This window comes from Nannobrachium achirus (genome assembly GCF_963921795.1).
Source record: "Nannobrachium achirus genome assembly, chromosome: 16".
NCBI lineage: Eukaryota > Metazoa > Chordata > Actinopteri > Myctophiformes > Myctophidae > Nannobrachium > Nannobrachium achirus.
The window spans coordinates 61,479,283-61,494,349 of record NC_137823.1 but is presented as its reverse complement, the minus strand read 5'-3'; the positions used below and the strand labels follow the sequence as shown (position 1 = coordinate 61,494,349).

At 46.3% G+C, this 15,067-nt stretch overlaps 1 protein-coding gene across 1 annotated transcript in view; it reads left to right on the top strand.

Annotated features, from left to right (window-relative positions):
* Positions 1 to 11,645: 11,645 nt before the first annotated feature.
* thbs1b (thrombospondin 1b) overlaps positions 11,646 to 15,067 on the top strand; it is a 30,584-nt gene continuing 27,162 nt past the window's right edge. The window contains exons 1-4 of the mRNA XM_080745104.1: positions 11,646 to 11,775; positions 11,950 to 12,037; positions 12,432 to 12,991; positions 14,961 to 15,036. Of these exons, the coding sequence (XP_080601230.1) occupies positions 11,971 to 12,037; positions 12,432 to 12,991; positions 14,961 to 15,036 (703 nt within the window). The 5' untranslated portion in view covers positions 11,646 to 11,775; positions 11,950 to 11,970. The remainder of the gene's footprint in view (positions 11,776 to 11,949; positions 12,038 to 12,431; positions 12,992 to 14,960; positions 15,037 to 15,067) is intronic.

Sequence of the window (15,067 nt, the reverse complement as noted above, 5' to 3'; positions counted from 1 at the left end):
TTGACAGCCTGTCAGCCCTCGATGACAAAGCTGTCTCACACCGGCCACCTTTGATTCCAAACCAGTGAATCACTCGATTCCCGTCGCTAACGATGGATGGATGACTTTTCAGAGGTGTGTTATGTCTATGAGCAAGAGTGCTGCGAATGAGCTGTGTGTGACCGAGTCTGAACCTGTTGGTAATGATGAACCTTGGCACCGGGCGAGATGTAACTCTCCTAAAATGTTACACACACTGGTCATTAAGAGGCATCCATATGGCATAGAGCAGGGGTCTTCAACACCCTAGGGGGTCCCCAGAGTTACTACAGGGGGTCCTCCAAATTGTTGTGTGATATAAACTTTTTTTTGTATATGAACCGCTTGAACCCTAGTGTCCATATTTTGAAAACTTAAGCCAGAAGACAAAAATAGCCGATCTACAAGCTCACAATGCCTTGCAAAGAACAGAGTGAAAGGTCAAGTTTATTAAGTATTGACGGTTCAAGTGGTTAAATATCTGAAAATACAAATTGACATGAATCCAAAATACACTGATGACTGTGCTGTCAAACGATGAAACTATATGGAATCTATGCCCAGATTGTGGGGGGTCCCTGCTTCATCTCTCTCTCAACTAAGGGGTCCTTGGCCTGAAAACGTTGAAGACCCCTGGCATAGAGTATTCAGAGAGAAGAACAGAGGACAGAGAAGACCCCTGGCATAGAGTATTCAGAGAGAAGAACAGAGGACCCCTGGCATAGAGTATTCAGAGAGAAGAACAGAGGACAGAGAAGACCCCTGGCATAGAGTATTCAGAGAGAAGAACAGAGGACAGAGAAGACCCCTGGCATAGAGTATTCAGAGAGAAGAACAGAAGACAGAGAAGACCCCTGGCATAGAGTATTCAGAGAGAAGAACAGAGGACCCCTGGCATAGAGTATTCAGAGAGAAGAACAGAGGACAGAGAAGACCCCTGGCATAGAGTATTCAGAGAGAAGAACAGAAGACAGAGAAGACCCCTGGCATAGAGTATTCAGAGAGAAGAACAGAGGACCCCTGGCATAGAGTATTCAGAGAGAAGAACAGAGGACAGAGAAGACCCCTGGCATAGAGTATTCAGAGAGAAGAACAGAGGACAGAGAAGACCCCTGGCATAGAGTATTCAGAGAGAAGAACAGAAGACAGAGAAGACCCCTGGCATAGAGTATTCAGAGAGAAGAACAGAGGACCCCTGGCATAGAGTATTCAGAGAGAAGAACAGAGGACAGAGAAGACCCCTGGCATAGAGTATTCAGAGAGAAGAACAGAGGACAGAGAAGACCCCTGGCATAGAGTATTCAGAGAGAAGAACAGAGGACAGAGAAGACCCCTGGCATAGAGTATTCAGAGAGAAGAACAGAGGACAGAGAAGGAAAGGAGAGGACAGGAAAGAGAAGGAGATTTGTAAACTCTACCAGCATGCATGCATGTGTTGTGTACGTATATGTGTATATATGTGTGTGTGTGTGTGTGTGTGTGTGTGTGTGTGTGTGTGTGTGTGTGTGTGTGTGTGTGTGTGTGTGTGTGTGTGTGTGTGTGTGTGTGTGTGTGTGTGTGTGCGTGCGTGCAGGTGGACTCGACGAGTCTGTATGAAAATATGTCTGTGTATTCAGAGGCCTTGTCTCCTGATCCTATTGCTTATGTTTTCCACTGCCAAGAACAGCACTCCAGTAGCCCAGCGCAGCACTGGAATCCTGGCTGGGCTTCAGCACACACAGATCCTCTCCATCCTCACTGGGCCTCAGCACACACAGATCCTCTCCATCCTCACTGGGCCTCAGCACACACAGATCCTCTCCATCCTCACTGGGCCTCAGCACACACAGATCCTCTCCATCCTCACTGGGCCTCAGCACACACAGATCCTCTCCATCCTCACTGGGCCTCAGCACACACAGATCCTCTCCATCCTCACTGGGCCTCAGCACACACAGATCCTCTCCTTCCTCACTGGGCCTCAGCACACACAGATCCTCTCCTTCCTCACTGGGCCTCAGCACACACAGATCCTCTCCATCCTCACTGGGCCTCAGCACACACAGATCCTCTTCATCCTCACTGGGCCTCAGCACACACAGATCCTCTCCATCCTCACTGGGCCTCAGCACACACAGATCCTCTTCATCCTCACTGGGCCTCAGCACACACAGATCCTCTCCATCCTCACTGGGCCTCAGCACACACAGATCCTCTCCATCCTCACTGGGCCTCAGCACACACAGATCCTCTTCATCCTCACTGGGCCTCAGCACACACAGATCCTCTCCATCCTCACTGGGCCTCAGCACACACAGATCCTCTCCTTCCTCACTGGGCCTCAGCACACACAGATCCTCTCCATCCTCACTGGGCCTCAGCACACACAGATCCTCTTCATCCTCACTGGCTGGGCCTCAGCATACACAGATCCTCTCCTTCCTCACTGGGCCTCAGCACACACAGATCCTCTTCATCCTCACTGGGCCTCAGCACACACAGATCCTCTCCATCCTCACTGGGCTTCAGCACACACAGATCCTCTTCATCCTCACTGGGCCTCAGCACACACAGATCCTCTCCATCCTCACTGGGCCTCAGCACACACAGATCCTCTCCATCCTCACTGGGCCTTCAGCACACACAGTTCCTCTTCATCCTCACTGGGCCTCAGCACACACAGATCCTCTCCTTCCTCACTGGGCCTCAGCACACACAGATCCTCTCCATCCTCACTGGGCTTCAGCACACACAGATCCTCTCCATCCTCACTGGCTTAACATACAGAATAACAACTGCACCGAACACCAACATGACTCTTTAATGAGCTTAGACCAGATGGAAAACCTCCAAGATCACCCGGGCCAACTGCCTATAGCAACAGATAGGAGGACCCAGGCCAACTGCCTATAGCAACAGATAGGAGGACCCAGGCCAACTGCCTATAGCAACAGATAGGGGGACCCAGGCCAACTGCCTATAGCAACATAGGGGGACCCAGGCCAACTGCCTATAGCAACAGATAGGGGGACCCAGGCCAACTGCCTATAGCAACATAGGGGGACCCAGGCCAACTGCCTATAGCAACAGATAGGGGGACCCAGGCCAACTGCCTATAGCAACAGATAGGGGGACCCAGGCCAACTGCCTATAGCAACAGATAGGGGGACCCAGGCCAACTGCCTATAGCAACAGATAGGGGGACCCAGGCCAACTGCCTATAGCAACAGATAGGGGGACCCAGGCCAACTGCCTATAGCAACATAGGGGGACCCAGGCCAACTGCCTATAGCAACAGATAGGGGGACCCAGGCCAACTGCCTATAGCAACAGATAGGGGGACCCAGGCCAACTGCCTATAGCAACAGATAGGGGGATGTTATGCCTATAGCAACAGATAGGGGGATGTTATGCCTATAGCAACAGATAGGGGGATGTTATGCCTATAGCAACAGATAGGGGGATGTTATGCCTATAGCAACAGATAGGGGGATGTTATGCCTATAGCAACAGATAGGGGGACCCAGGCCAACTGCCTATAGCAACAGATAGGGGGACCCAGGCCAACTGCCTATAGCAACAGATAGGGGGACCCAGGCCAACTGCCTATAGCAACAGATAGGGGGACCCAGGCCAACTGCCTATAGCAACATAGGGGGACCCAGGCCAACTGCCTATAGCAACAGATAGGGGGACCCAGGCCAACTGCCTATAGCAACAGATAGGGGGACCCAGGCCAACTGCCTATAGCAACAGATAGGGGGATGTTATGCCTATAGCAACAGATAGGGGGATGTTATGCCTATAGCAACAGATAGGGGGATGTTATGCCTATAGCAACAGATAGGGGGATGTTATGCCTATAGCAACAGATAGGGGGATGTTATGCCTATAGCAACAGATAGGGGGATGTTATGCCTATAGCAACAGATAGGGGGACCCAGGCCAACTGCCTATAGCAACAGATAGGGGGACCCAGGCCAACTGCCTATAGCAACAGATAGGGGGACCCAGGCCAACTGCCTATAGCAACAGATAGGGGGACCCAGGCCAACTGCCTATAGCAACATAGGGGGACCCAGGCCAACTGCCTATAGCAACAGATAGGGGGACCCAGGCCAACTGCCTATAGCAACAGATAGGGGGACCCAGGCCAACTGCCTATAGCAACAGATAGGGGGATGTTATGCCTATAGCAACAGATAGGGGGATGTTATGCCTATAGCAACAGATAGGGGGATGTTATGCCTATAGCAACAGATAGGGGGATGTTATGCCTATAGCAACAGATAGGGGGATGTTATGCCTATAGCAACAGATAGGGGGATGTTATGCCTATAGCAACAGATAGGGGGATGTTATGCCTATAGCAACAGATAGGGGGATGTTATGCCTATAGCAACAGATAGGGGGATGTTATGCCTATAGCAACAGATAGGGGGATGTTATGCCTATAGCAACAGATAGGGGGATGTTATGCCTATAGCAACAGATAGGGGGATGTTATGCTATCTGTGCACAAAGGAAAGGTGCCCCCCACACGTCACAGGGCTCTCGGTGTCGTCACTTTGACCAAAGGTACACAAGGGACTGTGACAAATCAGTATTTACAAAACACACACACAAACAGAAAGGGAGAGAAACACGAAGACGCACGCACGCACGCGCGCGCACACACACACACACACACACACACACACACACACACACACACACACACACACACACACACACACACACACACACACACACACACACACACACACACACACACACACACACACACACACACACACACACACACACACACACACACAGGTTTGATGAGACTGGTGCCTCTGGAGGGAGTCATCAATGAGAACAAACATTGGTCTATTTTTACACCCTCATAGTTAAACTAGTAAGACAGACGCCTCAGGGCGACGAGCGACCGAGGTCGTGCCATGTCCTGGAATATCGGACCAGTTCCCCATATATGGATATGAAGTCCTGTTAGATATGCAGGGCTTAATATTGATGACATCAGGGATCTCCATATATGGGCATAGAGTGGTTCCCATGACATCACAACATACAATCCCTTTTATGCCCATACATGGAGATCCCTGTCTGAACCTCTGTGATGTCACAGTGATGTATCAGGGGAACAGTTTACAGTTTACAGTTTAGGCATATAGCAGACGCTTTTAATCCAAAGCGAATTACAATAAGCCGGTAATACAATACATCTAATAAGCAAGATAATGTGTCAGTACATCAACAACAATATAACAATAGAACCACAGTGTGAGGCATTATCCCTGCTCTGAGTATCTGACATCACTGTGATGTCACCTGTGATGTCACCTGTGATGTGTCAGGGGAACCACAGTGTCAGGTGCCGGTGTCAGGTGCCGGCTCTGACAGTAAACAATTAACACTGTGGATGTTGTACAATATACAATTACAATTTAGTTTGTGTGTGTGCAGATCATTTCAGTGACTCTAGGCTTTTGCACGCCTAGATTAAAAGATATACTGTGACTCTTGTAGGTCACTGTGACCATGTCTTTGTGTTATAAGGCTGAGAGTGCTCCTGGCACAAGCATTTCATTGTATCTGTACCTGTATGGATATGTGTGACAACAAACCTCAACCTGAATGCATGTGCATAGGCACCTGTAAAGTAAAGCAGTGTAACGTTGCCTTAAAGCTATTTTGCTCCTTTTTCTTCTTTCTTTTTTACCTGGAGGTCAATTAAAGATCATTAAAAAAAAGTGTCAGATCACATCATTCAACCTTAACCCATATTACATTGCAGAAGACACCCGTGTAGGCTTTTGTTATGTGAACTAAATGTATGTACATTCTGGTTGGTGCCAGATGAGATTGGCACATTTTCTGGGGCAACTTGCCAAGATCACACGTCACACGCGTCTTCTTCTTTTTGGAGCTGCGTGGAACACAAGCTCCCTATACGTGGCCGTGTGTGTGGGTCTGTCTGTCTCCGTGTCTGTCTGTCTGTAGCCTGCAGTAACCTTTTCTGACCACACATGTTAAGGGAGGGGCGCTGTTGCACACACACACACACACACACAGCTCCACTTCGAACAGAGGTTCGATTTTTTTAGTCTCCTGTGAATTGTTTTATTTTAAATTTTTGTTTCTTTTTTTATTTCGTTGCTGAATGAGGTCAGCAGACAAAGTGAGTGAGATGAAAAAACCTGGGTGAAATCTGCCAATCTCGGTATTTGCTTACACTGTCTCAAAACCTGAGCCATTGACTGTAACAATCCATCTAGGTTCCATCGGGGGTCCTAACCTGAGCCAGAGACTGACAGGCACCAGCGTAGCCATAGGACCACTCCACGTTTTCCCAGACACCTCACTTACCTGTCAGTGAGTGCAAACCAGCAAATCACCAGCCTCCACAGCCCAGACCCCCTGGATGCAGTATAGGCTACTCCAACAGTGAACAACTGTCCTTAGAAGTCCTAAACACATCTGTCTTAGCCATCCACTTTGATATACTGCACTTCTCCCAGCAGCCAAGGGCGCTCGCGTCTTTCTGTGTCACCATGAAAGGCAAGAGGCTTGATTACTTGTCCGTCAAAGGGGGGGGGGTATCTCCAGCTGATGTTTCTACCGTCGTCAGTCAAAACCAGGGGCGTCACAAGGGGGGGAGAAAGTGGCACTGAGTTACTAGGGCCCAAGGTGGAGGGGCCTTAATTATCTTATACATTAGCTATTGAAACATAGCAGATATACAAGCTGCGAGCTTGTAGATCTGCTATTTGAAAATGTGTGCCAAATCTTTGAATATATGTATTTTTTAAGCAAACATTTGTAACTGTGGCCAAATAGCCTACATATCATTTTGGGGGTCCTTCACATGAAAAGGTTTGCGCGCCACTGACATAGAAACATAGGTTTTACAAAAAAAAACTTAGAAGGATTTGAAATATTCGAAGACTTGATGCACACATTTTCACGTTTTTTTCAAAAATAGCAGATATACAAGCTTGTATATCTGCTATTTTTCAATAGCTAAAGTATATCAAATAATTAAAGGAATAATGCGTTCCCACTTCCCCCTATGAAGAACATTCATGGGGGGGGGGCCCCACAATGAATCCTTGTACCCACCCAGGGCCCAGAATTTGGTGCGACAACCCTGGTCCAAAACACTGTGATGTCTGTTAGGAGAACGTGTTATAGGGGCGGAGGAGGAGACGGAGGAGCACTTGCTTCGAAGTGAGCTCCCCTCTCTTTCTTTTCATCCCCCTTTTTAATAACTCTCCTGGATTAAGATAAAGAGGGGGTTTATTATGAGCCTGGCGGGAGAAGAGTGGTGGAGACGCAGTGGGGACGCTCTGTGAAACACATCACTGACCGTCGGGCGTCACAAGGGGGGGGGGGGGGGGGAAGTGGGACTGGGTTACTAGGGCCCAAGGTGGAGGGGCCCTATTTATGTTATACTATTGAAAAATAGCAGATATAAATAGCAGATATACAAGCTCACAGCGCGGCACCTGTAGATCTGCTATTTTTTGAAAAGTATATTTTTCAAGTGAACATTTGTAACTCAAATGTTGCTTCTGGGGGGTGGTCCCTGGAGCTAAATATTTTGAGATGGGGGTCCGTGGCCAAATACATGTCATTTTGGGGGTCCTTCACATGAAAAAGTTTGAGCACCACTGACACAGAAACATAGGTTTTTCACAAAAAAAAACTTCAAAGACTTTTCACGATTTTTCAAAAATAGCAGATCTACAAGCTCGCAGCGCGGCACTCGGTGCCGCGCTTGTGAGCTTGTATATCTGCTATTTTTCAATAGTTAAAGCACAAAACAACGCAGTGAATCCTTGTACCCAGTGCTCAGAATTTGGTGCGACATCCCTGTCCACTACAAGATGACTTGATCCACAGACAGACGCTGAATGATGGAAAACCACATGGTGGAACCAGGTTATTGATAGCCGACCTGGATGGGTGGGTGGGTGCATGGTTGAAAGAAACCAAAACACATATACCCATATACGTGGATGTAGCCTACTAACAAAAATATATTACAACAGGGGTCTTCGACAGGGGGTCCGGGACCCCTAGGGGGTCCTCAGAGTTACTACACAGGGGGTCCTCCAAATCTTTGTGTGATAGAAACTTTTTTTCTCCTTTTTATATGCATGCACTTGAACCCTAGTGTTCGTATTCTGAGAACTTTAGCCAAAAATAGCAGATCTACATTAAGCTCTCAACGTTGAGAGCTTGTAGATCAGCTATTTTCGGCAAAGGGTTTTTGTGTAGAGGGGAAAAGGAGCAGACCAAGTACAGAGTGAAAGGTCAAGATTCTATAGTGTTGATTGGTTAAATATCTGAAAACACAAATTGACATGAATCCAAAATACACTGATGATCGTGCTGTCAAACGATGAAACTACAGTATATGCAGGGCCGGACTTACCATTGGGCTAGGGTGGGCACGCGCCCGGGGGCCTCAGGGGAGGGGGGCCTCAAAAAAAAAAAAAAAAAAAAAATTTTTTTTTTTTTTTTTTCAAAAAAACTTTTTTTTTTGGACCCCCAAAAATTTAGTAGGCATGATCGCAATCGCGAAATTCCATGTTTAACCCCCATACCAACCCCATCTTTCAAACATGGCAGCCATGTTTGTTTACATTTCAAGAAAACATAATGGCTGCTAGCTCATGAATGCCTGAACGGATTTCCATTCGGATTTTTTTGTTTGAAAGCTGTGAACAGTGTGCACACACGTGGTGCATGATCTAGGCATGGGCGTGCATGATCCGTGCACTATGAATTACATGGAAGTCTATGGAGAGGGAGGTGGTGTGGAACTTGGAAGCCATTTTGAAAAGACCCTGAATGAGTTAATTTAATGATGAAATTTTAAAGTATTACAATCCAAATAAAGTGATATTTGTGTTTAGTTACAGTACATTTTGTTTTATTATTGAGAGCTTCTGCTCTGCTGGCCGCACTGCATATAGCTGCTCTGAAAACTTAGTGCAGTCTAAAGCCCGCCCACTCTATGTATACGGTACTTTCCACACACGTAGGCTACACACATGCACGCAAACTCCAATTCTGTATCCGCGTGTGTGTGTTTCGCTGCATGCTAAATAAATAATAACAGCTATCTGCAGCTCCTTGTTAGACTGTTGTGTGGGGAATAAACACCCGAAATTGATATAAAAAGCACCCAAAAACAGGTAAAACCCCCAAAAATTCGCACCCGCCCTACGGGCGGGTGGATACACTTAATTCCTTGCAACACCCTAGATATTAGTCAAATTACGCCTCTGCACACAGTCACATTATGCATGGGCCGGTCCGGAGGTGAGGTCACGGTGTGGTCAGGTGGACCGGAGGTGGAATTTTTGCGCGCGCACGAGGGCCTCTTTATTTCCCCTTGCCCAGGGGCCTCATGTCATATAAATCCGGGCCTGAGTATATGGAATCTATGAAAAGGTTGTGGGGGTCCCTGCTTCAACTCTCTCTCAACTAAGGGGTCCTTGGCCTGAAAACGTTGAAGACCCCTGCATTTCATTCAACACTGATTTTTTGTACTATTATAATATAGCATTGGCCCAATACTTTCAGGTTCAATTCAAGGTTCAATTCAACTAAAAGAATAAAGATTACTAAGCATTTAATTCAATCGACATGAAGCTATATTTCCACAATGCAGTCAAATGTCTATCAAAGGCAGAGGAGAAGGTGTGCATGACAACAACTCCAGGTGTGCTCATCCAACTGAACACCTTGCACAGCCTCAGGCTCCAGCAGTGAACTCACGTCGGCTCCTAGTGGACAAACCCAGTAGTGCAACAGGCAACCTGCAGAGCATCCTATAGCCATGGATAGAGGAGACGACTCTATTTCAGGGTGCCTGTGCTGTGTGTTCCATCATGGTGGGAGACACGTGTTTCTCAAACGTTTACACCTCAAGGTCTCCCCTTAACTCTGACAGCATACAAATGACTTGAGTATGGGTCAGTTTAGAGTAGACGCCCATAAAGAAACCCACAAAGTCCCCTGGAATCCCCTTTGAGAAGCACTGGTGCGAGATATCATTTAAAGAGAAAGATAATCACCATTTGACTTTAAATGAATTTAATATAGGCTACAGCAGGCCTATCTATACCGCGTAAAAAGCATGCGTGTTTGCGAATAATGAAGTGGATGTGCTGGAATAGCATAAAAGTCACCAAGGCTACAGTATATGTCCTTTAAAAGATCAGAGCAATGGAAAATTATACAATAAATATAATAATAATAATAAAAATGTGATGAAAGGCCCAGCGACCGGAAACGCCGGGCTAATAAAGTACAAGTCCAGTGATGGAATTTGGTCCCTCATCCTTTGGTGGAATGTGTTTTCTCTCTCTCTCTCTCTCTCTCTCTATCTCTCTCTCTCTCTCTCTCTCTCCCCCCCCCCCCTCCCTCTCTCTCTCGCTCTCTCTCTCTCTCTCTCTCTCTCTCTCTCTCTCTCTCCCCCCCCCCTCTCTCTCTCTCTCTCTCTCTCTCTCCCCCCTCCCCCCCTCTCTCTCTCTCTCTCTCTCTCTCTCTCCCCCCCCCTCTCTGTCTCTCTCTCTCTCTCCCCCCTCCCCCCCTCTCTCTCTCTCTCTCTCTCTCTCTCTCTCTCTCTCTCTCTCTCTCTCTCTCTCTCTCTCTCTCTCTCTCTCTCTCTCTCTCTCTCTCCTCCCCCCCCCCTCTCTCTCTCTCTCTCTCTCCTTGTGTGCATATGCAGTGTTGTAAAGTAACTATGTACATTTACTGTATACTTAAGTAACCTTTTGAGGTATTTGTACTTTACTGGAGTATTTCCAATTTCCAATACTTTTACTTCTAGCCTACATCTCGGATCCAATTACTTTACTACTTTTACTCCACTACATTTATACATTTGAAAACTTTAGTTAGGCTACTAATTTATAGATTTTGATTATTAATACAAAACTACATTAACCACTTCAGCCCTATATAGGCCTACATTTGAAGATAGCCGATCTACAAGCTCACAATGCTATTTAAAAAGAATTGTTATACATTTGAAAACTTCAAAACATTCTGCATAATGAGTACTTTTACTTTAGGTACTTTAAGTACATTTTGAAGACAATACTTTTTGTACTTTTACTCAAGTACATTTTTAATCCCAGACTTTAACTTGTAAAGAGTATTTTTTTATATTGCAGTATTGATACTTTTACTTAAAATCTAAGTACTTTTTCCACCACCAGAGGCGTCAATTGGGTATGGCTATAGCCTATAGGTATGGCAGCTGCCAGACCTTGGCTACAGTGGGGAAAAAATGAAATACACTTCTTAAAATAAATTCATCATGCCTGTTGCTAAGGTATGGCAACATGACTGGTGCCGGTCATGTTGCCATACCTTAGCTTTTGCTGAACTGACGCCACTGTCCACCAGTACTCACACTCACAGTGAGGTACAGGGCTATAGGCTCGTCCCTTTTTTTTCTCTCCACGATCTGATTGGGCGAGAGGACTTCTTAGGAATTTCACGAAACTATTTAAATGGCACTTTGTCCCTTCGGCTTAAACTTCGTTTTTTAGCGGCCGCGATTAACAACACCAAGGACAACATCCACATATTACATAGCCTAAAAGCACCTAGGATTTAACTGCGCTGAAATATTGGACCTTTTCATTGAAACATTATTTTCTTTTTTTATTCTCAAAAGGACTATTATTGGATTTCTATACATTTTTGTGGATTTAATATTTTTTTGTCGGCTGCTTTCGTTATAAACAGGTGGGTAAGCAATACTCTAGAAAGCCTATAATATAGCCTACACATACATAATTATGTGACATAATTTATTGAATCCTTCCAAATCCAGCATTTTAATTGATCACAAAAGTGGATTTTTATTTTTGACATTTTGACATCGAGTGAATAATAATTGTTCATGTTCTGTCATTGTAGGCACCGAAATATTGCTCGATCATGAAATTGACAGGGATATTTTTGTTATTGATGCTTTCATGGAGCTGCGACAGCGCACGAGTAGCAGGTGAGTTCACGCTATTTTAACTCAAGCTTTGATATTTCTTTTAACGAAGAAAAAATTAAATAAATTGCTGATTCAAATAAATCATAGCTACATACCCGGCTTGTTCATTGTGCAATCAATCAGCGCTATATAGCTGTGGTTCTCAAGACAAGTGGATTTGAGAGACTCTCTATATAGGTTCCTTTATGGGGGTCTAAATTGACCCATACAAGTCCGTAACTCTGACAGTGTACACATGGAACCAAATGAACCCTGACGGGTCCATTTGGTTCCATTTTGTACACTGTCAAAGTTAAGGGGAGACATTCAAATGTCAAAGTTTGATTGAGAACCACTGCTATTAGAGCTGTGCGCCAAAACAAAAAGGATGACCGCTTATCCATTTTACGCGCAGAGAGCCTAGAAGACAGTAGCGTGTTCGACCTGTTCGAGGTGGTCCAGGTCCCCAAGAAGAACCACGGCGTGACCCTGGTGAAGGGAGACGACCCGTACAGCCCCGCCTACAAGATCCTCAACCCCGACCTGATCCCCCCGGTCCCCGAGGACGCCTTCAGGGACCTGGTGGACTCCATACACGCCGAGCGGGGCTTCCTGCTGCTGCTCAACTTCAAGCAGTTCAAGCGGACGCGCGGAGCCCTGCTGACCGTGGAGAAGACGGACGGCTCGGGCCCCGTGTTCGAGCTCGTGTCCAACGGCAAGGCCAACACGCTGGACATCGTCTACTCCACGGAGAACAAGCAGCAGGTGGTGAGCATCGAGGACGCGGACCTGGCCACGGGCCACTGGAAGAACATCACGCTGTTCGTGCAGGAGGACCGCGCGCAGCTCTTCGCCGGCTGCGAGGAGGTGAACGTGGCGGAGCTGGACGCGCCCATCCAGAGCATCCTGACGCTGGAGACGCCGGCCAGCGCCAAGCTGCGCATCGGCAAGGGAGCCGTGAAGGACCGATTCATGGTGAGGAGAACCGAGACACCGTGAACATTACGCATTAGGGTGCGCTGTGCGCACACACCTGTCACACCAAACATACCCATGAGAGTGGAATCCGCATTCCGCCAATGCATTTCGAGAATGTATAGCGGTTTCATGCCAGTAGAGGATTTCAGCAAAACAACGCTCAATTCTCATTGAAATGTATTGGCGGATTGCGGATTCCACTCATAGGTATTTTGGTGTGTGCGCAACACTTTATTGCGGTGTTTCTCAAACTTTTAAATTCCAAGGTCCTCCCCTTAACTCTGACAGTGTGCAAATGGAACCAAATGGACCGGCTAGGGTCCATTTGGTTCCATTTGTACACTGTCAGAGTTACAGACTTGAAAGAGTCGATTTAGACCCTCCTAAAGGAACCCAAAGCAGAGTCACTGGAATCCACAACTTTGAGAAACACTGCATTATTGGATTTGGATGCACAGAACCCTATTCATTGAACTCCGAGCGTGTATACGGCTATTTTAGTCAAATAGACTACAGGTCCATTAACTGCACTGGGATGGGATTGGAGCAGTGGTGGAAAAAGTCGCTCCTACATTTGTTTACTTAAGTAAAAAGTATCAATACTGCGATGTTACAAGTGAAAGTCCGGAATTCAAACGTTACTTGAGTAAAAGTATAAAAGTATTGGTAGACCTACTATCAAAAGTAGAAAGTAGGCTACAACTTATTATGCACAATCCCATTTCACAAGATTTCAAATATATCAAATGTATAAAAATCGTTTCAAAATAGCCTGAATCATTCAGGCTATTTTGAAACATTCAGGCTGAATGTATGAGGCTATGGGGGCTGAAGTGGTTAATGTTTGTTTTGTACTAACAATAATCAAAATCTACAAAGTAACTGGTAACTAACATTTTCAAATAATTGTAGTGTAGTAAAAGTACAATATTTGCCTCTGAGATGTAGTGGAGTAGAAGTAAAAGTATTGGAAAATGTAGTAAGTAAAGTACAAATACCTCAAGTACAGTACTTAAGTAAATGTACTTAGTTACTTTACACCACTGGATAGTAGCCTATGATAAGACATTGATGATTTTACTGAGAGGAGGCCAAATGTATGACTTTGAAGTGTGTAATTGTTGCGTGAGAGAGAGATTAGTAGGCTGTATGAAATGCTGTGCGCACAGTGAATGTGTTCAGGCGCGCTTACGCAGCAGCGCAGCCTGATGATTTATCGCTGGTTTCTGTGTTGGTGTTGTTGTGTTGTAATGTGGGGAGGGTTGGCTTGGTATTGTGCAGCTCACAGCTGTAATGTGGGGAGGGTTGGCTTGGTATCAGGGACATGCTGGGCCCCTGATTCAGCCCGGGAAAAAGAGTTGGAGAGGCCCTCATTGCGCGCTATAGAGAGAGATCTCTCTCCATAGCGCTGCTGCTACTCAAAGATTTGTGACAAAGTGACAAGCCAGTGGGCCAATTACATGAGTTATATTTTGTCGATATTGGGTGGAAACCTTGTATGTCCAAAACCGTTTGTTTTGTATTTATAATTTTAAAAACAATTTAAACTAGTGAAAACAGCCGATCTACAAGCACACAACGCCTCGCGGTGCGAGGCGTTGTGTGCTTGTAGATCTGCTGTTTTCACTACTTTTGTGCGACGGCCTTGTGTGATGAAGCAGGGCTTTGCTTTGCGAAAAAACGAATCTGAAACTTGGAGATACGAGGTTTCTGCTCGACAGTGACGATTTACTTTGTTGGCCGCCCAGCCCCCAAAATGGAACAAAGGCCGACGTTTTATTTACATTCTTTTCCTAATGGCCGGCCTGGACCGGCCGGGAATCAACCGGCCGTTCGGGAGTTGTCCCGCTTTTCCCAATGGCCAGCACGTCCTTGGTTGGTATTGTGCAGCTCACAGCTGTAATGTGGGGAGGGTTGGCTCGGTATTGTGCAGCTCACAGCCTAAAGTCAGCTCTGATGCTTGCAGGGGGTGCTGCAGAACGTGCGCTTTGTGTTTGGAACCACTCTGGACGCAATCCTGCGCAACAAAGGCTGCCAGAACTGTGAGTAATCAGAGAGCAAACCCTCTTTTGT